Raw genomic sequence first — 28,000 nt, 5'->3', positions numbered from 1 at the left:
AACTTTGTATACATATCAAGCAAGATGTGAACTGGTGCATTTTGCTATTTTGGATTTTTGAAAAAAAGTATATTTTTCAAATTTTTACATAAAAATAGATTTTGACTTAGTTTCTAAGAGCAGTGTTCACTTCTGGAGCACATGTCCAAAACTATTCATGATACAGATTTGAAACTTGGTATCCATGTTAACAAGGTGATGTAGATGTGTCTTTTCATACTAAGAAATTTGAGAAATTGAAATTTTTCATGTTTCCATGGAAACAATTTCAGACTTAGTCTCTCAGGTTAGTCTTAGGGGTAGGTTTTGTTTCCGTAGCAGAACTTGAAAACCATGAGTGGTATGGTCTTGAAAGTTGGTATATGTGTTGAGTAAGTAATGTATATGTGCCTTTTTATACAAAGAAATGTGAGAAATTTTAATTTTTAGCTCACCTGGACCAGAGGTCCGGTGGGCTTATGCCATGAGCTGCTGAGGTCAGTGTAAAGCGTTAGGGCTGGTTTCCTGAAGCAAAGCTTGAAAAATATGAGAAATAATATCTTGAAACTTGGTATATAGTTGGTATATAGGGCGGGGGATATAGATGACTCTGTCTTCTTGTAATTGTTGCTATTATTATTATTGACAAATAACAAATTGATTTTTACCACAAATGTATTTTGCAGATGTTAGAGTTAATAATAATAATAATAATAATAATAATAATAATAATAATTAAATCAAAGTCCTTCCTGTTCCAGGACCTGGTCTTCCCAGGCAGTCTCCTGTCCCAGTACTATCCAGGCCCTTAAGGCGCATTGGGCGGCGCCAGTCTCCGCTTCCATAACCCTTGGCCTCTCGCCTATACAGCTAGGGGCTAGTCCTCTGGTAACTGCAAGAGTTTGACTCCCAATTCGCATATGTATTGCAGCGTGCCTTGCCAGATGGCAGTAGGTACCATTTTTATGATGGTCCTTGGTATGACCCGACCGTGAGTAGACCTCGTTATCTCCCAATCGAGAGGCGGACACGCTAACCACTAGGACAGCTCGCAGTCAATAATAATAAAAATAATAATAATAAATTATTTTATTTGTATAGCACTTTCACACATACTCAAAGCACTTAACAGTGTAAAAAAAAGAAAGGAGTGCATATACAGTGCAGTTACTCATAACCCTAATTGCAATGGTGAAAGTGTTGTGAGAATAATAATGTACGGGTACTAATGTCAAGAATTTTTGCATTCCTTTATGCTTCCGAATGATGGAAATGTAGGACAGACAGTTTTATTTCCAGCACATGTGTTACTAGGCCAGTTAGTGACAATATCACATAGCTATATGTGTATCAAGAATCTTTAGTGCTGTCACATTATCAGCAATAATGATGCAATGAGCCACATTATGTTGCTGTAACATTCATGCTTGACCTTTCAGGACTTTGAGGACATATGTAGTGAGGACATAGGAGCATACAGGACATTAATGGTTCCAAAACCAATGGGCTGCCTTAATGCAGTTCACATGGATCTATTTTTTCCACTTTCTCCTGAAGTATACACCTGGGGCTCTAGTGCTAAGGACAAATAGGACATCTTTTATCATCACATGATCCATTATGGTACCATCTCACATGTTTAAATAGATCAGTTTTTCCTGGTGCATTTGTCTTAATTAGAGCTGAGGAGGTGTGTACCTTGCTACGCTCACAAGGCTGTGTGCTTGGCCATGTTTTGTGAGGAATGAGCAAGGAGATTCCCATTGCATTTTTACCGTACATGACAATCATCACTGCTGACTGTCTCTGGAGCTCAGGAGCTTTTGTTCCTAAATCTGAGGCACAGAGTGTTGTTTACTTGGGAAAGCATCACCTGATTTAGTGTTGTTGCACCAAATATGAATAAATAAAAAGTGTCTCCTTCAACTCTGCTTCTTCTTATTGTTTTTCTTGGATGAAATTCACTTGGTGGCAAAGAATGAGCGATAAGAAGCTGGCTGAGCAATCATGTACACCGACTGCTTTTACAAGCTAACAGTGCAAGCTGGTCAGGAAAAAAAAAGTGCAACATGGAAAAGTGTGAAATGCGAAGAATTTGCAATCCATTTAGAGGCACTTAACAAGCATTCTTTTTTTTTAAAGAAGTCTTTCTCAAAGTTGTACTGCCTTGATAATCATATCCGTTCGACTTTATTAAGCATGACCCAAAATGTCCTAAATATAACTCGGAGGAAGCCTTGCCTGAAATTAACTCTCCAATGTATTCCCTATTTTCCAGTGAGATCAAAATAGAGGCAGTGGGCCTGGACTGCTGACTTGGCAGATAAGAGCTGGCAGAGCAAGCTAATGGTCTGCAGCGGCCGAGAGAGCATTTGCATGGAATAGCAGCTGTCGTCTCAACGGCCGTTCTGTTCAACCCGAGTTTTGGGATGTGTCCTGAGGTGCCAAGCAGGCCCAATGGGATCAATTACACATGCACCTTAGCACTGCCGGGGCACTCCGAACTCCACCAGACTCCACTTCTAGCAGGACTTATATTTAAAAAAAATAATAATAATAATAAAAAGAAGACTAAAGAACCCTCATTTTTAACACGCACTAATGAACCAGTTGTATGAACACGTCCTGAATTTTATTGCGTGTGCCATATTATTCTTCACTGTAGTCTGGTAGATGTTAGATGATGCTTAGAGAGCAGCTTGTTTAGTCCCACACCAAAGAAAGAGACTAAAGAACAGCAAAGTAGAAGCGGCCTTCGTTCCAGAGTATCAGCTGGAGAAAAACAGCTCATCACTATAATCATTAGCCCTCGCTTTCTGTGAACAGGCCCAAGGTTTATTTCTGTGACCAATCAGAGACTTAAATCATCTTTTGGATATTTCTTGAGTTTTAAACTTTTCAATGAAACGTGTTCAGACAACGCTCTGATGGATTTGAACATGGATTGATGTATTTCATCTACAAATGAAACTGCAGTTAATTATATATTTGCTCAGACCAGTGTGATGCAATGTAAAATCCAGTCAAATAATAGTATTTCAAACATCTCATCTCATCATCTCTAGCCGCTTTATCCTTCTACAGGGTCGCAGGCAAGCTGGAGCCTATCCCAGCTGACTACGGGCGAAAGGCAGGGTACACCCTGGACAAGTCGCCAGGTCATCACAGGGCTGACACATAGACACAGACAACCATTCACACTCACACCTATGGTCAATTTAGAGTCACCAGTTAACCTAACCTGCATGTCTTTGGACTGTGGGGGAAACCGGAGCACCCGGAGGAAACCCACGCGGACACGGGGAGAACATGCAAACTCCACACAGAAAGGCCCTCGCCGGCCCCGGGGCTCGAACCCAGGACCTTCTTGCTGTGAGGCGACAGCGCTAACCACTACACCACCATGCCACCCTATTTCAAACATAATAATAATTAAAGCCGCAAGCGGCCTCGACGGGCCCTCGCGCCAGCGGCCAAGGGGGGCGGGGGCATGCGTCCCCGCGAAATACCTTCCACAGCTTCTTCGGCAAGAGACATTACTCCCACAATGGCGACAAAGCACAGAATCGGACACAGAGTACACGGTGCGCTGAGATGTTGTCATGGACAGAAAATTTAATGCCATGGCTTCCCAACCAAATTAATGTATTTACCACATCAGTCACCAAGCTATAGCTACATAGGATTGTCTTCTGTTAGACATCTATTAGTCTGTATGTAACGCTACAACACTTGCTCCCGACTGCCAACCCACTCCCCACAAGTCATGTGTGTTTAAGGCAACCAAAACAACATACTCCTGGTGCCTCATGATTGTAAACACCTCTCCTGCAACTGATACAGCGCAATGAGCGCCCCCAGTGGTGAAAGCTCACCAAATTTGGTATACATGTCAAGGGACCTATGAAGAGTTGTTGTGTCAAGTTTGATCAAGTTTGACCAATCAGAAGCCGAGATATAAAATGTTGCCTGAAAACAGCGCCCCCAGTGGCAAAAGTTTACAAAATTTGGGAGATATGTCAGGTGACCTGTTAAGAGTGTGCGTATCAAGTTTGATCAAGATTGAGTAAATAGAAGATGAGATATTGATTTTTGAAGAAAAAATGTTTTGGTTTTTCCCATGTCAGTAGGTGGCGCTACGCAGTACATGAGCGATTATGAGTTGGAAAAATAAGTGTCTACAACAGCAACGTACTATCACAAGGTAGTGGTGTGAAGGAAAAGCATTCTGGAATTATTTACCAAAAACCCGTTTTGGAGCAAATGCGTCGGCCAAAAACAGCGCCCCCCATGGACGAAAATTCCCAAAATGGGGTAAACATGACATGGGAGGTAGTAAGAGGGTGGCCGTGAAGGTTGACCAAATTTGAGGAAAGATTGGATTTTTTGCCCAAAAATAGCGCCCCCAGTGGCGAAATATCACAGAATTTGGGTAGCATGTCAGAAGCCCAATGAGTGATTTGCGTGTGAAGTATGAGCAGTTTTGAGCAATTAGAAGATTTGTTATGAATTTTTAAGCATGTAAAATTTTGCATTGAAAATTGATTGACGTATAACTTCTGAACGGCTTATCCTACGTGAAACGTATTTAGGAACTTTTGTCAGCCATGTCTGTAGATGATGTCTATCAATTTTCGTGACATTCCCATGAACGGCCTAGGAGGAGTCGCGCCGTCTTCGTGGCCATGCATTTCGCACAAAAGTGAAATTACCTCACTTCCTGTTGGGCGTGGCTAATGCATTGGCATTACATTTTTGTCCGGCTTAGTGAGATACATATGGGTACCAAATGGCATGCCACTACTACAAACTACATGGCAACCAGGCACCTTTATGCGGGAGGCCAAAATCACAACGACTTAGGGGGCGCTAAAGAGGCCCTGAGGCCCGCCTGGATCTGGGCTTCTGGTTCTCAGTAGCGGTGGCAGTCTAAGAAAAAGGAGCCAAATTTCGTGCGTTGTCGACCATGGCAAGCGCCCCAAAAAGGGTCTTGTAAAGAGTTTGCTTGCCAAGTTTGACAAATCAGAAGCTGCAATATCATTTTTGCCATAACCAGCACCCCCAGGGGCGAAAGTGCACAAAATTTGGCGTATATGTCAGGTGAGCTATGAAGAGTTTGCGTATGAAGTTTGATGACAATTGAGTAAATAGAAGATGAGATATAGATTTTTGAAGAATAAATTTTTTGGTTTTTCCCATGTCAGTAGGTGGCGCTATGCTGTACATGAGCGATTATGAGTTGGAAAAATAAGTGTCTACAACAGCAACGTACTATCACAAGGTAGTGGCGTGAAGGGAAAGCATTATGGAATAATTAACCAAAAACCCGTTTTGGAGCAATTGCGTCGGCAAAAAACAGCACCCCCCATGGACGAAAATACCCAAAATGTGGTATACATGACATGGGAGGTAGTAAGAGGGTGGCCGTGAAGTTTGACCAAATTTGAGGAAAGATTGGATTTTTTGCCCAAAAATAGCGCCCCCAGTGGCGAAATATCACAGAAATTGGGTAACATGTCAGAAGCCCAATGAGTGATGTGCGTGTGAAGTATGAGCAGTTTTGAGCAACTAGAAGATTTGTTATGAATTTTTAAGCATGTAAAATTTTGCATCGAAAATTGATTGACGTATAACTTCTGAACGGTTTATCCTACGTGAAACGTATTTAGTAACTTTTGTCAGCCATGTCTGTAGATGATGTGTATCAATTTTGGTGACATTCCTATGAACGGTCTAGGAGGAGTTCCGCCGACTTCGTGGCCATGCATTTCGCACAAAAGTGAAATTACCTCACTTCCTGTTGGGCGTGGCTAATGCATTGGCATTACATTTTTGTCTGGCTTAGTGAGATACATATGAGTACCAAATGGCATGCCACTACTACAAACTACATGGCACCCAGGCACCGTAATGTGGGAGGCCAAAATCACAACGACTTAGGGGGCGCTATAGAGGCCCTGAGCCCCGGCCAAGTTTGGGCTTCTGGTTCTGAGTAGCGGTGGCAATTCTCGGAACTGGTGCCAAATATCGTGCGTTTTCGCCCATGGCAAGTGCCCCGAAAATGGCCCAACAGCGGAGAAAAATAAAGAAGAAGAAGAAGACGGAAGAAGAAGAAGAAGACGGAAGAATAATTAAAGCCGCAAGCGGCCTCGACGGGCCCTCGCGCCAGCGGCCAAGGGGGGCGGGGGCATGCGTCCCCGCGAAATACCTTCCACAGCTTCTTTGGCAAGAGACATTACTCCCACAATGGTGACAAAGCACAGAATTGGACACAGAGTACACGGTGCGCTGAGATGTTGTCATGGACAGAACATTTTATGCCATGGCCTCTCAACCAAATTAATGTATTTACCTCATCAGTCACCAAGCTATAGCTACATAGGATTGTCTTCTGTTAGACATCTATTAGTCTGTATGTAACGCTACAACACTTGCTCCCGACTGCCTACCCATTCCCCACAAGTCATGTGTGTTTAAGGCAACCAAAACAACATACTCCTGGTGCCTCATGATTGTAAACACCTCTCCTGCAACTGCTACAGTGCAATGAGCGCCCCCAGTGGTCCACAAGTCATGTGTGTTTAAGGCAACCAAAACAACATACTCCTGGTGCCTCATGATTGTAAACCCCTCTCCTGCAACTGCTACAGCGCAATGAGCGCCCCCAGTGGTGAAAGTTCACCAAATTTGGTATACATGTCAAGGGACCTATGAAGAGTTGTTTTGTAAAGGTTGATCAAGTTTGACCAATCAGAAGCCGAGATATAAATTCTTGCCTGAAAACAGCGCCCCCAGTGGCAAAAGTTCACAAAATTTGGCACATATGTCAGCTGACCTGTTAAGAGTGTGCGTATCAAGTTTGATCAAGATTGAGAAAATAGAAGATGAGATATTGATTTTTGAAGAATAAATTTTTTGGTTTCTCCCATGTCAGTAGGTGGCGCTATGCTACAACACTTGCTCCCGACTGCCTACCCATTCCCCACAAGTCATGTGTGTTTAAGGCAACCAAAACAACATACTCCTGGTGCCTCATGATTGTAAACACCTCTCCTGCAACTGCTACAGTGCAATGAGCGCCCCCAGTGGTCCACAAGTCATGTGTGTTTAAGGCAACCAAAACAACATACTCCTGGTGCCTCATGATTGTAAACACCTCTCCTGCAACTGCTACAGCGCAATGAGCGCCCCCAGTGGTGAAAGTTCACCAAATTTGGTATACATGTCAAGGGACCTATGAAGAGTTCTTTTGTAAAGTTTGATCAAGTTTGACCAATCAAAAGCCGAGATATAAATTGTTGCCTGAAAACAGCGCCCCCAGTGGCAAAAGTTCACAAAATTTGGCACATATGTCAGGTGACCTGTTAAGAGTGTGCGTATCAAGTTTGATCAAGATTGAGAAAATAGAAGATGAGATATTGATTTTTGAAGAATAAATTTTTTGGTTTCTCCCATGTCAGTAGGTGGCGCTATGCTGCACATGAGCGATTATGAGTTGGAAAAATAAGTGTCTACAACAGCAACGTACTTTCACAAGGTAGTGGTGTGAAGGAGAAGCATTATGGAATTATTTACCAAAAACCTGTTTTGGAGCAATTGCGTTGGCCAAAAACAGCGCCCCCCATGGACGAAAATTCCCAAAATGTGGTATACATGACATGGGAGGTAGTAAGAGGGTGGCCGTGAAGTTTGACCAAATTTGAGGAAAGATTGGATTTTTTGCCCAAAAATAGCGCCCCCAGTGGCGAAATATCACAGAAATTGGGTAACATGTCAGATGCCCAATGAGTGATTTGCGTGTGAAGTATGAGCAGTTTTGAGCAATTTGAAGATATGTTATGAATTTTTAAGCATGTAAAATTTTGCATTGAAAATTGATTGACGTATAACTTCTGAACGGTTTATTCTACGTGAAACGTATTTAGGATCTTTTGTCAGCCATGTCTGTAGATGATGTGTATCAATTTTGGTGACATTCCTATGAACGGTCTAGGAGGAGTTGCGCCGTTTTCGTGGCCATGCATTTCGCACAAAAGTGAAATTACCTTACTTCCTGTTGGGCGTGGCTAATGCATTGGCATTAGATTTTTGTCCAGCTTAGTGAGATACATATGCGTACCAAATGGCATGCCACTACTACAAACTACATGGCAACCAGGCACCTTAATGCGGGAGGCCAAAATCACAATGAGTTAGGGGGCGCTATAGAGGCCCTGAGGCCCGCCTGGATCTGGGCTTCTGGTTCTCAGTAGCGGTGGGAGTCTAAGAAAAAGGAGCCAAATCTCGTGCGATGTCGACCATGGCAAGCGCCCCAAAAAGGGTCTTGTAAAGAGTTTGCTTGCCAAGTTTGACAAATCAGAAGCTGCAATATCATTTCTGCCATAACCCGCACCCCCAGGGGCGAAAGTGCACAAAATTTGGCGTACATGTCAGGTGAGCTATGAAGAGTTTGCGTATGAAGTTTGATGACAATTGAGTAAACAGAAGACGAGATATAGATTTTTGAAGAATAAATTTTTTGGTTTTTCCCATGTCAGTAGGTGGCGCTATGCTGTACATGAGTGATTATGAGATGGAAAAATAAGGGTCCACAACAGCAACGCACTATCACAAGGAAGTGGTGTAAAGGAAAAGCATTATGGAATAATTTACCAAAAACCCGTTTTGGAGAAATTGCGTCGGCCAAAAACAGCGCCCCCCATGGACGAAAATTCCCAAAATGTGGTATACATGACATGGGAGGTAGTAAGAGGGTGGCCGTGAAGTTTGACCAAATTTGAGGAAAGATTGGATTTTTTGCCCAAAAATAGCGCCCCCAGTCGCGAAATATCACAGAAATTGGGTAACATGTCAGAAGCCCAATGAGTGATTAGCGTGTGAAGTATGAGCAGTGTTGAGCAATTAGAAGATTTGTTATGAATTTTTTAGCATGTAAAATTTTGAAGTGAAAATTGATTGACGTATAACTTCTGAACGGTTTATCCTACGTGAAACGTATTTAGTAACTTTTGTCAGCCATGTCTATAGATGATGTGTATCAATTTTGGTGACATTCCTATGAACGGTCTAGGAGGAGTTGCGCCGTCTTCGTGGCCATGCATTTCACACAAAAGTGAAATTACCTCACTTCCTGTTGGGCGTGGCTAATGCATTGGCATTACATTTTTGTCCGGCTTAGTGAGATACATATGCATACCAAATAGCATGCCACTACTACAAACTATATGGCAACCAGGCACCTTAATGCGGGAGGCCAAAATCACAACGACTTAGGGGGCGCTATAGAGGCCCTGAGCCCCGGCCAAGTGTGGGCTTTTGGTTCTGAGTAGCGGTGGCAATTCTCGGAAGTGGCGCCAAATTTCGCGCGTTTTCGCCCATGGCAAGCGCCCCGAAAATGGCCCAACAGCGGAGAAAAATAAAGAAGAATAATAATAGTGAACTCTTACAAGAACAATAGGGCCTTCGCCCTATAGGGCTCGGGCCCTAATAATAGTGAACTCTTACAAGAACAATAGGGCCTTCGCCCATAGGGCTCGGGCCCTAATAAAAACATTCTTACAAGAACCTCTTTAACACCACCATACCTAAGTTGGACAGTAATACATGTCTAGTGTATTATTTCCCATATGACATCTGTATATGTTGTCTCAGTCGTAAAGCTGAATAGGATTTCTTATGACAATTTTATACTAAACTAGCAGGTTACCTGGTGTTGCCCAGGTTTTGCAAAATTCTGGGTTGCCCCCAGACTTCCATGTCAAATTTGATGAAGATACGTCAAGAAATGGTGATGTTAACCCAAGACAAAGAAAAATCCAAACATCCACCACCCAGGGGCCCACCAGGGACCCCCTGGGGCCCAAATATGGAATTTCTGAGTTCTGCCAAATTGTGGCTATCTCCTGTACCCATGTGTCAAGTTTAGTGAAAATCTGTAGAGAGTTTGTGTTGATAAATGTTACATGAAAGGCATTGGGGGAGGGGGTGGGTGGATGTTGTGCCCCCTAGGGACCTCCCTGGGACCAGTACATGAATTTTGTTTATATCTGCAAAATTCCAGGTCATCCCCCGACCTACTTGCCAAATTTGGTGAAAATCCATCAAGAAATGGCAACATTAGCTCAAGACAAACAAACAAACAAACTTTGCCGCTTATTATATAGATGATGCGATATTGCATTTGGCTATATTTCAGTTAAACGTATTTAAAACATTTTTGCAATTTTTCTTATCTAGTGAGAGACACATTTCATATTATTCTCGCCACATTCACTGGATATGAGCAATCACACGCTCTGATTGGCTACTCTACTACTAGGATATATACTCATATACCGTGAGTAGAGAAAAACAAAATGGTGGGGTGTGTTGCTGAACCAACCGAGGACAAAATAAAAACTCTACTCGAAAACAAAATTCCAAAAATACAAAAAATAGTAACAAAATATGGAATAAAAGTATTTGATGGTCAGAACATATCTTTTTTTATTTTTCAAGAATTATTATTATAGCATTTTTCACAAATTGCTACTGTCATTTCAACAGTTTGTTTACATTCTAAGCGGAAATGATGTTTGTTGGACGTTTTATATCAAGTTTTTATTTATCAAATTTGCAAAAAATAAAAACGCTCTGTTTCTCAAAATCCAGTGAATGTAGATAGAATAAAACAGTTATTCCACTCAATCTCATCGTACATGGCTTATAGCCAATTCAGTGCTAGGCTCCTCGTCGGCTATCAGCTCATATACGACTCGATTTCGTGGAATAACTGTTAATTATTTATCATTTTGTGCTGTTTTGCTTTTCATAATTAACCCCATAGATTTATGCTTGCAAAGATAATTATAGTGCTATTGTTGTACCAGTGGGTGGCACGGTCGAGCAGTGGTTAGCACTGTTGCCTCAGAGCAAGAAGGTTCTGGGTTTGAACCTTGCAGCCGACTGGGGCCTTTCTGTGTGGAGTTTGCATGTTCTCCCTGTGACTCTTTGGATTTCCTCCTGGTGCTCTGGTTTCTTCCTACAGTCCAAAAACATGCAGATTAGATCAATTCACTACTCTAAACTGCCCGTGAGTGTGAATGGTTGTTTGTCTTTGTGTTGGCTCTGTGATAGATTGCCGACCTGCCCAGGGTGTACCCCGCCTCTCTCCTGAAGTCAGCTGGGATTGGCTCCAGCTCACCCGCGAACCTGAAGAGTAAGCAGGATAGATAATGGATGGATGTTGCCTCAGCTTTTTGAAGATTATAGTAAGGTATCGAAATTATGCCAAAACCTCCAACCATGGCACTGTCCTTCTCCATGAGCATGAGCTCTTTCAGTCATGCTGGCAGGCTGTCAAATGTGATAAAGTTAAAATTTCCAAAGATAACACTGTGGAAAATTAGAGCTTTGCACCATCATCTCCTCTCAGAAGCAGTAAGGAAGCGACCACATGCTCCTGAAGTGCTCTGGTTTGGAAATTACTAAATGGACCTGATACTAATAGAGGATAATGTTCTCTCTCTTTCTCTCTCTCTCTCATCTACACCACAGTCCAACAGTTTCATGACCCCTGCTCGAGAAGGAGTTTCTACCTTTAAAATGGAGGTGGCTGCAATCAGATACGAGCTACTTTATTCTCCACAGAGGAGCAAATCACAAATAAGATTGGTTTAATGAGTGCTTATTCTCATCTAGTATCAAGTTACACCAGGATTTTATTACGAGTGGTAATGTAGCTGGAAATAGCATATTTCTATAATAGCATCTCTCTCGCTCCCTCTCTCTGTTTTTCTCCGTAGTAGTCAGCTGAAATGTTCTGATTTTCAGAGCTATAAATCACACTTGTCTGCTTGGTCTGTATATAATAATATATATCAGCACTGCACACTTTGTCTTGGATCTGCTACATTATAAAACATGGTGTAATATTAAGCAATTGAGCTTGTTTTGAGAGAGTCCACTTGTTACCACAGTATCCCTGAGTCTGTCCTACTCAAACCTGTCTATTAAAACTTGGCATGGATCAGGCAGTAATGTTCCTATCTGGCAGCTGCTTCCACTTTATCCCAAGCAAACGAAACAAGGGAATCTAGGATGGGATCTTTGCCAAGAAACAGACACCCTGACAAACTATACATGCACACTTACACACATTCTCTTTCGCTTACTCAGACACACCCCAGCCAAGAATAACAAATGGAAGCGTTAACTGCCTTATTCGCTATACATGAGCTCACAGATGCCCATGATTGGCTAACACTGATCTGATTAACAAGGGACACAGAATTGTAAACTCTCTTGGGCTTCTGGTCCTGGAGGGCTGTTATGGAAATGGCTTTCTTCAAATAGTTGTGACACTTCTGATTCAAATAAAAACAACTCCTGATGACTTAAGACTTAACTTAAGACAGTAGCACCACTCAGGAACCCGTTTAAATCATATCTCATGATATAATCTTTACAATTAAATGCTTTCAGATAAGGCCCCTTTGTGGACTCAGTCGTTGTTATAGTGAAGGAGCATGTGTGCTTCAAGGAATCAGATGCACCCCATGTTTTAGGAGGTTTTAGTGTGCACTGTCTATAGATGTAAGATGATGAAAAATTAAACCCGAGAACATGGTTTTTGGCATTGTAGAGGAAAACCTAATTTTTAGATTTATTCTTATTCTTTTAGTGATCTTTAGAAAAGTAAGCTTTAAAAGACACTGTGTAGGGGAAGAATATACAGTGGTGCTTGAAAGTTTGTGAACCCTTGAGAATTTTCTATATTTCTGCATAAAAATGACCTCATCAGATTTTCACACAAGTCCTAAAAGTAGATAAAGAGAACCCAGTTAAACAAATGAGACAAAAATATTATACTTGGTCATTTATTTATTGAGGAAAAATGATCCAATATTACATATCTGTGAGTGGCAAAAGTATGTGAACCTCTAGGATTAACAGTTAATTTGAAGGTGAAATTAGAGTCAGGTGTTTTCAATCAATGGGATGACAATTAGGTGTGAGTGGGCACCCTGTTTTATTTAAAGATATTTATCAAAGATAAGATATTTTATTTATCAAAGTCTGATCTTCACAACACATGTTTGTGGAAGTGTATCATGGCACGAACAAAGGAGATTTCTGAGGACCTCAGAAAAAGCGTTGTTGATGCTCATCAGGCTGGAAAAGGTTACAAAACCATCTCTAAAGAGTTTGGACTCCACCAATCCACAGTCAGACAGATTGTGTACAAATGGAGGAAATTCAAGACCATTGTTACCCTCCTCAGGAGTGGTCGATCAACAAAGATCACTCCAAGAGCAAGGCGTGTAATAGTTGGCAAGATCACAAAGGACCCCAGGGTAACTTCTAAGCAACTGAAGGCCTCTCTCACATTGGCTAATGTTAATGTTCATGAGTCCACCATCAGGAGAACACTGAACAATAATGGTGTGCATGGCAGGGTTGCAAGGAGAAAGCCACTAATCTCCAAAAAGAACATTGCTGCTCGTCTGCAGTTTGCTAAAAATCACATGGACAAGCCAGAAGGCTATTGGAAAAATGTTTTGTGGACGGATGAGACCAAAATAGAACTTTTTGGTTTAAATGAGAAGCGTTATGTTTGGAGAAAGGAAAAGACTGCATTCCAGCATAAGACCCTTATCCCATCTGTGAAACATGGCGGTGGTCGTATCATGGTTTGGGCCTGTTTTGCTGCATCTGGGCCAGGACAGCTTGCCATCATTGATGGAACAATGAATTCTGAATTATACCAGCAAATTCTAAAGGAAAATGTCAGGACATCTGTCCATGAACTGAATCTCAAGAGAAGGTGGGTCATGCAGCAAGACAATGACCCTAAGCACACAAGTCCTTCTACCAAAGAATGGTTAAAGAAGAATAAAGTTAATGTTTTGGAATGGCCAACTCAAAGTCCTGACCTTAATCCAATGGAAATGTTGTGGAAGGACCTGAAGCGAGCAGTTCATGTGAGGAAACCCACCAACATCCCAGAGTTGAAGCTGTTCTGTACGGAGGAATGGGCTAAAATTCCTTCAAGCCGGTGTGCAGGACTGATCAACAGTTACTGGAAATGTTTAGTTGCAGTTATTGCTGCACAAGGGGGTCACATCAGATACTGAAAGCAAAGGTTCACATACTTTTGCCACTCACAGATATGTAATATTGGATCATTTTCCTCAATAAATAAATGACCAAGTATAATATTTTTGTCTCATTTGTTTAACAGGGTTCTCTTTTTCTACTTTTAGGACTTGTGTGAAACTCTGATGATGTTTTAGGTCATAATTATGCAGAAATATAGAAAATTCTCAAGGGTTCACAAACTTTCAAGCACCACTGTAATTTTTAGGGAACTTGTGTCTGTTAGATATTTGGAAGGTCAGACACTGTGCCTCTTGTTTATATAAGATGAAGAATGCTGTTTATGTTCTATTTTCTAGGTTAGTAAAACATGCGTACGTGCAGAGACAATGTTTTGTGATCAAGGGGGTGCCAAGGCTGGACACCCTGACATTAAGAAGATATTTGTTGTGCTATTGTTATTTTGACAAGTATATAACGATAGGTGTGTGGAGGCAAGGGGGCGCTTCTCCGGGTGAAAATCATTTCATTTGAGAAAGCCCCCTTGCAAGAGGTATACTTTGGAGTCATCTTTTCAATAAATTCATATTTCTGTTTGTTTCTTCCTAACAGCCTGGAGTTTTATTACACCTTTCCACCACAGCTTCACAGTATTGTATTAAATGTTGCAGTTTGTACAAAGAGACAGTGTAGTAAAGAGGAAGTATGAAATTAATTCTTATAATCTTCATCTGTCCGGTTTGGCTGAGTCTGTGCCCATGATAGCATCAGATTCTTTTCTTAGCTGACGGGACTGGAACCCAGTGTACTCTTCTGCTGTTGTAGCCCATCCAATGCAAGGTTCTATGTTTTGCGCATGAGATGCTTTTCTGCTCACCACAGTTGTAAAGAGTGATTACAGTGGAGCGCTGTTATAATGCAGTAGTTGGGATCCAAAGACTCCAACCATGTTATGAGTGAATCCGTGTTATAACAGTATGCAAAATCTGGCATGGTTCGAGTAAAAACATTCTATGAGCTTTATTTTTTAGATAAACCAGTCCCCTGAAGATATCCGACGAACAAATTGCAAGAACTATGATCATTTTTACCTTGCTAATAACTGATTTAAAAAAAAAATGTTGACTGTCAGTGTAACAAATAATATGTAATAAAATATCTTGCTGCCTGGCACATCCATGTACATCCATACACATTCACGCCTGCACACTTCAGACTCTCACTTGCACGCTTCCACGCTCTGAGCAGCGTGCACCTCAAAGACTGATTACATGCACCTGTCTTGGATTAGAGCAATGGATGCTTATGTATGTTATTTAAATAAATTTTATTTACATGTATATGCATATATCAAATAAATTTATTCTTTACAAAACTAATTTTTTCCATAGCGACATCCAACATTTGAATTGCAAGGTATTAAAAATATAAGTTCTGGCTTGCTCTGAACAATTGCATGCATAATTCTATACAGCATAGTAGCACTGCCGAGTTTATTATATATCATTATAAAAATTACAATAGCAGTGAGAAGAATATGGACAATTGTGTAATAATTAACTGCATGTAATAATAAGTAAATGAGAAGTGTTCAAAGAATAGAACGATGATTATCATACAACAAGCACAGTTCAGGCATCGCGCATAACACAGCACAATTTAGTCCTTGGTTTTACTGAAAAACTCTGTAACTTTCTTGTGCTGAAATCCCGTGTGGGCCTGTAGTCAGACGAAATGAAGCGTGTTTTGTAGATGCGTGAGGTTAGCTACAGAAGTATTGTTACATTCAAACCATCTTAAAGCATTTTCAAGTAACTCTTCTTCCGAGTCTGAGACTGTTGAGTTCTCGAATGCAGCTGCATAAAGTTAAATTTAAATTTTGGGAGCCATGAGCTGACTGTAGGGCGGCACGGTGGTGTAGTGGTTAGTGCTGTCGCCTCACAGCAAGAAGGTTTGGGTTCGAGCCCCGTGGCCGGCGAGGGCCTTTCTGTGTGGAGTTTGCATGTTCTCCCCGTGTCTGCGTGGGTTTCCTCCGGGTGCTCCGGTTTCCCCCACAGTCCAAAGACATGCAGGTTAGGTTAACTGGTGACTCTAAATTGACCGTAGGTGTGAATGTGAGTGTGAATGGTTGTCTATGTCTATGTGTCAGCCCTGTGATGACCTGGCGACTTGTCCAGGGTGTACCCCGCTTTTCGCCCGTAGTCAGCTGGGATAGGCTTCAGCTTGCCTGTGACCCTGTAGAACAGGATAAAGCGGCTAGAGATAATGACATGAGCTGACCATGTTACAATGGTTTACGTGTAATAGCAAGCCGTATTATAATGGTGCTCCACTGTATTTGAGTTACTAAATCCTTCCTGGCAGCTCAAACCAATCTGGCTTCTCATCAACAAGGCATTTCCACTCAAAGAACTTTCATTCACTCAATGGTTTTTGTTTTTCACGCCATTCTGTGTAAACTTTAGACTTTTCTGAGATTTTCTGTGTGAAGTTTCCAGGAAATCAGCATTATAAAAAAATCAAACCAGCCCATCTGGTACCTGAGTCTGGAAATGCGCTCTCTGTTCATGAAAATCATAGAACCTTAGTGGGATATTTTATTATTGGGTGTCACAGATTCAAACAGTTAAACCCATCCATCCATTATCTGTCGCTGCTTATCCTGTCCTAAAGGGGCACAGGCAAGCTGGAGCCTATCCCAGCTGACTATGTACACCCTGGACAAGTCGCCAGGTCATCACAGGGATACAGACACAGAGATCAACAACCATTCACACTCACACCTACGGTCAATTTAGAGCCACCAATTAGCCCAACCTGTATGTCTTTGGGGGAAACAGGAGCACCCAGAGGAAACCCACGCAGACATGGGGAGAACATGCAAACTCCACACAGAAAGGCCCTTGCCGGCTGCTGGGCTCGAACCCAGGACCTTCTTGCTGTGAGGCAACAGCGCTAACCACTACACTACTGCGCCGCCCACAGTTAAATCAATATGCTAATATGTTTCAGCTTAGTTAAAGCTATTTGCATAAGCACTGATGCTATCTAGAGCTGCGGTCATCCTTTGGCTGACAAAGTATTTCAACCGACCTACACAAGTATTTTAAAAACGTAGGATGGATAAATGTATGGAAAATCTGGCCATACGAAAGCAATTTTCACTTTTCTAAAAACGAACTATAGGGTTTCTGTGGCAGATTCTCTCTCATTTGCCAATCACATGCATTTTTTTGTAAATTCTTTATCTAAAAGTAGTTCATCAGACCAGAGACGAGCTACAGGACTCGAGATATTATTTCAGAAATTAGTTTACAGATTTTTCTGATTTGTGAGCTGACATTTTAAAGAAAAGTCAAGAGCAAAAATAGAATGTTTAATTCATCAATGTTTGATCAATTTAAAAAAATGTGTCTGAGCTGTAAATTTTTGATGTTAGTCAAACATGATCATGTAAAGCATTGCTAGGGTTGACTATAATCTGAATACTAATGATTACACACTAAAGAAGAAGAAGAAGAAGAAGAAGAAGAACTTTATTTATCACATGTACACTTAAGCACAGTGTAATTCCTCTCTGCATTTAACCCATCTGAAGCAGTGAACACACACACGAGCAATGAGCACACACACATACCCAGAGCAGTGGGCAGCTAGGCTACAGTGCCTGGGGAGCAGTTGGGGGTTAGGTACCTCGCTCAAGAACACTTCAGCCCAAGGCCACCCCATGTTAACCTAACCTGCATGTCTCTGGACTGTGGGGGAAACCGGAGCACCCGGAGGAAACCCACACAGCATACTTACCAACCCTCCCAATTTCGGCGGGAGGCTCCCGATTTTAGCCTCCGCCTCCCGGTCATATTTATTAAAAAATGGATAATCTCCCAGCTTGGGGAAATCCCTACCGCCAAGTTAAAAATACTCCCAATTATGTCCAATCAGAATCGTATGAGAAACACTGCTGACGTCAACTGATTTTTAACCAATCAACGAACAGAATGACAGTCACTTCCGTAATGTAGGATTCACCCAGGCTGTCTGAATTTTTTTACAAGCATTCATTCATCATGGCCACTAAACCCAATACCAAACGGCAAAAAATATGAATACAAATACCAGGTTGCATGGGAGAATGAATTTCCATGGATAAGCAAATGTTCGACCAGCCAGACCAACGCATTTTGCAAGCTAAGCGATTCACTGACCGCACAGGTCAAAGTTTAGAAGTCTGTATGTTTACATCCGGGTCTCGCAAATTTATTTCAGTTGGAAAATTTTTAATGCTGGGTCGGGTGGCCGTAACTATCGAATTTGTTTGATGAGTGTGTTTGAGTAGTGTGGTAGTGTCTTAGTGCTATTTTGAATTTTTGTTTGAAAGTTTTAAGTGAAAGTTTTCAAGTGCATTATCTGGAAAGTGATTGATTTTGATAGAGTTTTGAGGTTTTAAGTGAAAGATTATTAGTGAGTGTATTTTGGTAGTACTAAAATTTTGCATTCGAGTGAATTTCTTTGTGGAGAATATTTTGATAGTATTTATAGTGCCATTTTTAAATTTTGTTTGAAAACTTTCAGTCAAAGTTTGCAAATGAGCAAATTCCTTTGATGCATTCCGATAGGATTTGGATAGTATTTCTAGTGCTTTTTAAACATTCTCTTGGAAAGTGTTTAGTGAGAGAGATGCGCTTTAGTAGTACTAAGACAGCGCAGTATTTATTTAATTGAGTTGTTACTATTTTGGTCAAATCTTATTAAAATGTAATTTATATATGATATTATAGTTCTCTGTGTTTTTACATGAGCTTACAGAAGGAAAACACATTTGATGCAATCCAATAATACTTTCATTCACTGTGACTATTTTAAGAAATGATAAAAAGCATCACTTGTGTTATTTTCTGTGGGTCTCTGTATGCATACAATATTCAGGCATGAGATTTTTCAGCTAAAAATCTGATTTAAGCAGACTTCCTTTTCATTGTTATTATATTAAAATTCAAGACGAGTATTATTTCAGATGTTTCACTCTGAGCTATCTCATGCCTGATACATGAATCCCATAACCTATAGTAATTGATAGAACAATATAAACAATTCAAAAACTCTTTAATTGTATACATTTCAAATGGTTTGCAATTAACTGGGAGCCACTGTTTTTATCTTTTCAACCGCGCATCATACCCTCATCCAATTGAAAATGTCGTTCACGCACTTTTCTCCCCCATGAGAATTTTGAAAAGTTGGCAAGTATGACACAGACACAGGGAGAACATGCAAACTCAACACAGAAAGGCCCCCGCTGGCCGCTGGGCGCAAACCCAGAACCTTCTTGCTGTGAGGCGAGAGTGCTAACTGTTGTGGTTATTCAGCCAGGTTAGTTGCATATCCAGACTGTAAAACCAAGAAATTTTATGTAACTGGAGCTTTACAAATTTGAAATGAATACGCAATTACAGTGCTGTGAATTTAGCACTGCTTTAATACATTTTCTCATAAATCTATATAAGAGTTCACATTTTAAGGACCATATTTTTAAGCTCAGAGGTAACAGGGTCATTCCTAAGATTCAAAATTTTATTCAAACCACATAGAAAAAAATCCCCCCGCCCCTTTAAAGAGACATAACAGCTTTCTGAAAATATTTCAAGCAACACAATGTACCCAGAAATATCATCTAGCCATCCATCCATTATCCGTAATCGCTTATCCTGTGCAGGGTCGCGGGCAAGCTGGAGCCTATCCCAGCTGACTACGGGCGAAAGGCGGGGTACACCCTGGACAAGTCGCCAGGTCATCACAGGGCTGACATATAGACACAGACAACCATTCACACTCACATTCACACCTACGGTCAATTTAGAGTCACCAGTTAACCTAACCTGCATGTCTTTGGACTGTGGGGAAAACTGGAGGAAACCCACACAGACACAGGGAGAACACGCAAACTCCACACAGAAAGGTCCCCGCCAGCCACCGGGCTCGAACCCAGAACCTTCTTGCTGTGAGGTGACAGTGCTAACCACTACACTACCATGCCACCACCCTGAAATATCACCTTTTAATAATTTCATTATATTGCTAGAGCATTAGGTTTGTACAGTGGCATGCAAAAGTTTGAGCACCCTTGCTGAAAATGTCTGTTACTGTGAATAGTTAAGTGAGCAGAAGATGAACTGATCACCAAAAGGCATAAAGGTAAAGATGAGACATTTCTTTTCAGCGTTTTATGCAGGATGTGTGTATTATTTTTGTTTTGTACAATTGGCGAGTGAAAAAAGAAAAGGAACACCATGCGAAAGTTTGGGCACCCCAATACATTTGAGTTCTCAGGTAACTTTTACCAAGGTTCCAGACCTTAATTAGCTTATTGAGCTGTGGCTTGTTCAAATTCTTCGTTAGGAAAGGTCAGATTATGCAGATTTCAAAGCTGTATAAATTCTCTGACTCCTCAAACTTGTCTCTAAAATCAACAGCCATGGGCTCCTCTAAGCAACTCCCTCGCATTCTGAATAATAAAATAATTGATGCTCACAAAGCAGGAGAAGGCTACAAGAACGTAGCAAAGTGTTTTCAGGTAGCTGTTTCCTCAGATTGTAATGTTATTAAGAAATGGCAGTTAACAGAAACAGTGGAGATCAAGGTGAGGTCTGGAAGATGAAGAAAACTTTCTGAAAGAACTGCTCATTGGATTGCTAGAAAGGCAAATAAAAACCCCTGTTCGACTGCAAAAGACCTTCAGAAAGATTTAGCAGACCCTGGAGTGGTGGTGCACTGTTCTACTATGCAGCGACACCTGAACAAATATGACCTTCATGAGAGAGTCATCAGAAGAAAACCGTTCCTGCATCCTAGACACACAATTCAGCGTCTGAAGTTTGCAAATGAACATCTAAGCAAGCCTGATGCATTTTGGAAACAAGTCCTGTGGACTGATGAAATCAAAATAGAACTTTTTGGCCACAATGTGCAAAGGTATGTTTGGAGAAAAAAGGGTGCCAAATTCCAGGAACAGAACACCTCTCCAACTCTGAAGCATGGGTGTGGATCGATCATGCTTTGGGGTTGTGTTGCAGCCAGTGGCACAGGGCACATTTCATTGGTCGAGGGAAGCATGGATTCAAATAAATACCAGCAAACTCTGGAAGCAAACATCACACCATCTGTAAAAAAGTTGAAGTTAAAAAGAGGATGGGTCCTACAATAAGACGATGATCCAAAACACACCTCAAAATCTACAATGGAATACCTCAAGAGGTACAAGCTGAAGGTTTTGCCCTGGCCCTCACAGTTAGTTCCCTAACCTAAACATCATTGAAAATCTGTGGATAGATCTCAAAAGAGCAGTGCATGCAAGACAGCCCAAGAAACTTGTAGAACTGGAAGCCTTTTGCAAGGACGAATGCGTGAAAATCCCCCAGGTAAGAACTGAAAGATTATTACCTGGCTACAAAAAGTGTTTACAAGCTGCGATACTTGCCAAAGGGGGTGTTACTAAGTACTGACCATGTCAGGTGCCCAAACTTTTGGTTCAGGTCCTTTTCATTTTTTGGTATTTTACGCCTGTAAATGATGGAAATAAAAATGTAATCTTGCAGAAAATATTAAAGAAATGTGTCGCCTTTACCCTTATGCCTTTTGGTGATCAGTTCATCTTCCGCTCACTTAACTATTCACAGCAACAGACATTTTCAGCAAGGGTGCCCAAACTTTTGCATGCCACTGTATATAAATACCTCGTATTTCCTTATCATGGTATACAGTCAGAATATAATACACATCATTTCTGCCTCCTTATTTACATTTGCCTGTCTATCTCTACCTCTATCTGCCTCCCTGTCCACTTCTTCTTTTCCTGTGTTGTGAAAAACTAGTGGTACACAAGCAGCCAGTAGATGAATAAAATGTGATGGCGAAGCTCCTGAAGCCCTCAGTTTGTAAAGTTCACTGCCTGACATTAAAAACCCAGCAGAGATGTAAATGAGCAGTGCAGAACCAATGAGCACAAAAGAAACTTTTTCAATGCAGATGACAGAACAGACAGGAGCTGTAGAGCTTCACCTCTCTCTTTCTATCCCTCTCTCACACTTCTACTCACATGCATACCATCCGTGATCATCCATCTGCTCCCATCATTAATGTTGAGTGGTCTTATGCAATTGCAAATAATTAGAAGAAACTCCAAACTCGGTGTTACTAAGCAAAGAGATTCCACCAGCTCTGTACTTGCTGAGAAGATCTCTGGAGTGTATTTATTGTAGTATGCTTTCGAAAAGGCACACATGCCTATATTTCATCGTCAGAAATGTATCCAGAGACCATTTAAGTGGGGATGCAATGGGATGCTGTTGTGCAAACAGGAAAAAAGGCAAAAGTTTAATTCCCTTCATCAGTCTGTCTGGATTCATATTGTTATGTGAGTGTATTACTCATTATGATTTTATGAATATTACTGATACCTCATTTTAAGCTCAGTTGACTATCCTTATAAAGAAAGAAAGAAAAAAGATAGATATGCAGCATTTAATCTGTCAAATATGTCGCAAAATCTTGCAGAATTCATTATGCTCAATTATGCTATCACAAATATTAGAGCACTTTATAATATTTAAATGTGTTAGTATTAAAGTGAAACAACAATAACAACATTAACAACAAGAAGCAGCAACAAAAAAGATACGATAATTGTTTATCCAGAGAAAAATGTCAGAAATTAGTCAATTTTCAATTAGCTTATACAAAGATTATATTAATTAAGTATATTTAATTATGTTCATACAGGGAGTGCAGAATTATTAGGCAAGTTGTATTTTTGAGGATTAGTTTTATTATTGAAAAACAACTATGTTCTTGATGAACCCAAAAGACTCATAAATATCAAAGCTGAGTATTTTTGGAAGTTGGAGTAGGGCTTTCTTAGTTTTAGCTATCTTAGGAGGATATCTGTGTGTGCAGGTGACTATAACTGTGCATAATTATTAGGCAACTTAACAAAAAACAAACATATACCCATTTCACTCATTTATTTTCACCAGGGAAACCAATATAACAACTCAACATTCACTAATATACATTGCTGGCATTCAAAAACAAAACAAAAAAAACAAATCAGTGACTAATATAGCCGCCTTTCTTTACAAGGACACTCAAAAGCCTGCCATCCATGGATTCGGTCAGTGTTTTGATCTGTTTGCGATCAACATTGCGTGCAGCAGCAACCACAGCCTCCCAGACACTGTTCAGAGATGTGTACTGTTTCCCCTCCTTGTAGATCTCACATTTGATGAGGGACCACAGGTTTTCTATGGGGTTCAGATCAGGTGAACAAGGATGCCACGTCATTAATCTTTCTTCCTTTAGACCCTTTCTGGCCAGCCATGCTGTGGAGTACTTGGATGCGTGTGATGGAGCATTGTCCTGCATGAAAATCATGTTTTTCTTGAAGGATGCTGACTTCTTCCTGTACCACTGCTTGAAGAAGGTGTCTTCCAAAAACTGACAATAGGACTGGGAGTTGAGCTTGACGCCATCCTCAACCCAAAAAGGTCCCACAAGCTCATCTTTGATGATACCAGCCCATACCAGTACCCCACCTCCACCTTGCTGGCGTCTGAGTCGGACTGGAGCTCTCTGCCCTTTACTGATCCAGCCACGAGCCCATCCATCTGGCCCATCAAGACTCACTCTCATTTCATCTGTCCATAAGACCTTAGAAAAATCAGTCTTGTGATACTTCTTGGCCCAGTCTTGACGTTTCATCTTTTGTGTCTTGTTCAGTGGTGGTCGTTTTTCAGCCTTTGTTACCTTGGCCGTGTCCCTGAGTATTGCACACCTTGTGCTTTTTGACACTCCAGTGATGTTGCAGCTCTGAAATATGGCAAAACTGGTGGCGAGTGGCATCTTGGCAGCTTCACGCTTGACTTTCCTCAGTTCACGGGCAGCTAGTTTGCGCCTTTTTTTTTCAACGCGCTTCTTGCGACCCTGTTGACTATTTTGAATGAAGCGCTTGATTGTTCGATGGTCACACTTCAAAAGCTGGGCAATTTTAAGAGTGCTCCATCCCTTTGCAATATATGTCACTATTTTTGACTTTTCTGAGTCCGTCAAATCCCTCTTCTGACCCATTTTGCCAAAGGAAAGGAAGTTGCCTAATAATTTTGCACACCTGATATAGGGTGTTGATGTCATTAGACCACACCCCTTTTCATTGCAGAGATGCACATCACCTGGTATGCTTAATTGGTAGGAGGCTTTCAAGCCTATGCAGCTTGGAGTAGGCCAACATGCATAGAGAGGGTAATGTGGTCAACATACTCATTTGCCTAATAATTCTGCACTCCCTGTATTTATCATTCTATGTTGTCACTGTCCATCAAAAAGAAGGAAAAAAAACATGATACATGAACGTTTATCCTGTAAAAGATATCAGAAATAGATAAAACTATACACTTGAGCTGATAACAATATTTAAATATATTATTATTTATCGCTATCCTTAAAAAAAAAGTGAAAAAAAGACATAATAACCAGTGTATCACTTGTGACAGATGTTTTAAATAAATGCAACTATAAATTTGAGTTTATAATGTCTGAAAATTCATAATATTTAATTGTGCTATATTAATAAGGCTATTATATTAGTTGAATAGCTGGTAGGCAATTCCAGAGCAATTTAATGACATTTAGGAAAAACTTTAAATATTATTATTATTATTATTATTATTATTGCGATAGAGAGAAGTGGCATGACGGAGGTGACTCACCGTGGTAGTTTTGACCCGGCCGCCAGGCTGTGTGCAAGTCCACCCTGATCTATTTACCAAAAGGTCACAGCCTTCATCGTCCAAACATGGCACCATGTCACACCACTGCTTGGTCCTCACGATACGGGCTGCGGAGCAAGACAAGAGGGAGGTTATCAACCATACAGACACACACACACACACTTACACTCACACATACACATGTAGTATAGTGATCCAGTCAAATTCTTTTTGTCTGAAAAGAAAAGACTGCTCACACTAAACAGTCTACAGTATGCGGAATATGGCAGCAGGAACACACAGTATCGGCTGTTAACACTGATCACTGATCACATCTCGTGAACTGTATTCTTGTCACAAGGCTTGGCTGTGCGCCATCTTGCTTTCTTGTCCCATCTAACGCACCCCTCAATGTCACATAGAAAGTCCAATGACAATGAAGAAGACGTTCCCTGGGAGCACAAAGGACATGAAGAACATGTTCGTATGATGTCTAGCTTTTACCCAGATTGGATTTTTTTTTATTTTTAGGACACCATAAAGACAACTGGTCCCAATCACAATGTCTTTTTTATGGGCCAAACCAAGCTAATCAACCCTGAATGTTTCTGGTCAGTGTGTGCTCATTGGGTTTGCGCTATGCATTAAAATAGACATTAATTTAATCTCATTCACACACTGCAAGTTCACCCAACTAAACAGTATTTTAAAAAAAAAACACCTGGAATTCCCATCACATTAAGGCACCAATCAGGTGTGTTTAAAGAAGGTCACACTCATCATGCAAAAAAAAATATTGAAACTCTATTTTTATTTTCAATGCCACATGACATGGTGTCTTTTTTTTTTTGCAAATGTCCTTAATTTTAATTATTCAAAAACTGAGCATATTGTGCAAATATAATCGTTAATATGCATGCATCAGAGAACACTAATTTAGTAAGTCCTGCATTATCCAGGCAACAGGCTCTACACTGCAGATTTCACTAATTAAAAATAGATGAGCAGCCCTTGAAGTCAAAAACATTTTCTGGTAACAGATATTTTCTATCCACCGATATTCTGCAAAAGCATCGTTTCCTTTCAGAATCATTTTACTTCCCTTTAGTCTTTTCTCTTTTTATAATCAGCAATAATATATAGGGTGTTTAAAAAAATTTGATATCATTTCACAATCTAATAACTTTGCCAGTTCTCGTTCAGGTGGCACGATGGTGTAGTGGTTAGCGCTGTCGCCTCACAGCAAGAAGGTCCGGGTTCGAGCCCCGTGGCCGGCGAGGGCCTTTCTGTGTGGAGTTTGCATGTTCTCCCCGTGTCCGCGTGGGTTTCCTCCGGGTGCTCCGGTTTCCCCCACAGTCCAAAGACATACAGGTTAGGTTAACTGGTGACTCTAAATTGACCGTAGATGTGAATGGGTGTCTATGTGTCAGCCCTGTGATGACCTGGCGACTTGTCCAGGGTGTACCCCGCCTTTCGCCTAGTCTGGTTAACACCAGACCATATCACAAGTGAAATATGGTCTGGAATCCACCTATTGAATTTCTCGTAGGGGAGGTGTGGTTTACGATTGTCAACGGCCGTTTATTGGACGTTGCGAATGTCTATCATTTGGCATATACGTAGCCCATGGCCAATCATGGCAGTTGTACCCGGTGATGTAGTTAGAGCGACGAAGAGGCGAAGAAGAGAAGGAAGGCGAAAGAGAAGGCAAAACAAAAATAGGAAAACAATGGCACCGAACAATTACTGCCGTTTGTGCAAGACAAAGCTTGATCGAAAGTTTGGTTCGTATCGCTCGCCGCCATGTTAAATGTGATCCGTAAACAGTCCCAAATAAACTACAAGCTTCCGTTTGTCGAGTAGTACGCGTCACCGTCTTTCCACCCCTCCCCACTCTCTGATTGGCTCCCTAACTCAGGCGAGCCTTTAGACCATAGTTTCCATGCTGTCTTTTCAGATCGGAACGATTGTGCAAAGCAGCATGGGATTTCCCAGGCTACCTTTCGCCCGTAGTCAGCTGGGATAGGCTCCAGCTTGCCTGCGACCCTGTAGAACAGGATAAAGCGGCTAGAGATAATGAGATGAGATGAGTTCTCGTTCAATTGACCTCAAATTTTAACAGCATGTGTGGAAACAGGTCAAAATTTTATGTTTAATGTTTTTTTTGTTTTTATCTTTTTAGGTATAGAAATGCCATTCACTGGAAAAGAAAAGGCGTTTTGTGTGTTAGAGTACGCTCGAACACAGTCGAACAAGACTGTGCAGCGTGTATTTATGAGAGAATTCTCTAAAAATGCACCAAGTGCAATGCAGATTTGGACACGGCACAAAAAGAGGAAAGCTGTGTGTGTGTGTGTGTGTGTGTGTAAATTTGTGAAATCGTTCATGGAATCTACATACCTTTGAATTTCTCATTCAAATTTTGAGGAATAAATCTTATATTGCTCAACATTAAGCCTGATCAGTTTCATTTGCTGAGACTATATAGTTTCTGAGACATTTACACCTCAAATAATATCAATTTTTTCTGAAACACCCTGTATTTAATGGGGGGCTTTGCTGTCCCACAGCACCAGTATGTGGCTTGGCTTGTATAAATTGCACCTAGGTGTGAATGTGTGTGCCTGGTGTCTTGAGCAGGATAAAGCAGTTACTGAAGATGAATCAGTAAAAATGAAACTCAGAGAGAAAAGGCCTACTTTTTTATTATTTTTATTTTTAATACACAACATACACTATGCTGTACTTTTACCTTATATATGGGCAATTCTTCAGCAGAGAGGCCAAAATTATGAAATTATCTAGATTGCCTTAACTTGTCAGCTCAGTGATATTGCTAAAGTATGAAATCCAAGGCAAAATATACTGAAAACCATATTTAAAAATCATCATCCCAATTTTTGCAATGTCGCTTCAGAGAAATCTTGGTTTGAATTTTAAGAAACAAAAACTCAGTTTTTTCTGACGCAATTTCCGTTCCTGACTTTTCTTCCCTCATAACGGATTTTCCTTCAGAGTTAAATATAGCCAATTTTTCTGTGTTTTTTAGGGTCAAAAGATACCCCATAAAGAGTGAAATTTTTTATTTAATACCATTTTCTTGAGTACTGCAACTAAAAAAAAAAGTTACTACATTTTGGTGTGAATGTAATTCCATTACTGAAGAACTACCCGTATATACTCAGGTT

General features: G+C 40.8%; 1 protein-coding gene across 2 annotated transcripts in view; it reads right to left on the bottom strand.

The window, feature by feature from the left end:
* LOC132869717 (chemokine-like protein TAFA-5) overlaps positions 1–28,000 on the bottom strand; it is a 271,152-nt gene that overhangs the window by 15,957 nt on the left and 227,195 nt on the right. For both annotated transcript variants that reach the window (XM_060903063.1, XM_060903064.1), the window contains exon 3: positions 24,813–24,940. In XM_060903063.1, coding sequence (XP_060759046.1) covers positions 24,813–24,940 — 128 coding nt within the window. The remainder of the gene's footprint in view (positions 1–24,812; positions 24,941–28,000) is intronic.

The sequence above is a fragment of the Neoarius graeffei genome, chromosome 21 (assembly GCF_027579695.1).
Source record: "Neoarius graeffei isolate fNeoGra1 chromosome 21, fNeoGra1.pri, whole genome shotgun sequence".
In the NCBI taxonomy this organism is placed as follows: domain Eukaryota; kingdom Metazoa; phylum Chordata; class Actinopteri; order Siluriformes; family Ariidae; genus Neoarius; species Neoarius graeffei.
Note: the sequence above shows the minus strand (reverse complement) of the source record. Positions and strands in the feature narration are given on the sequence as shown.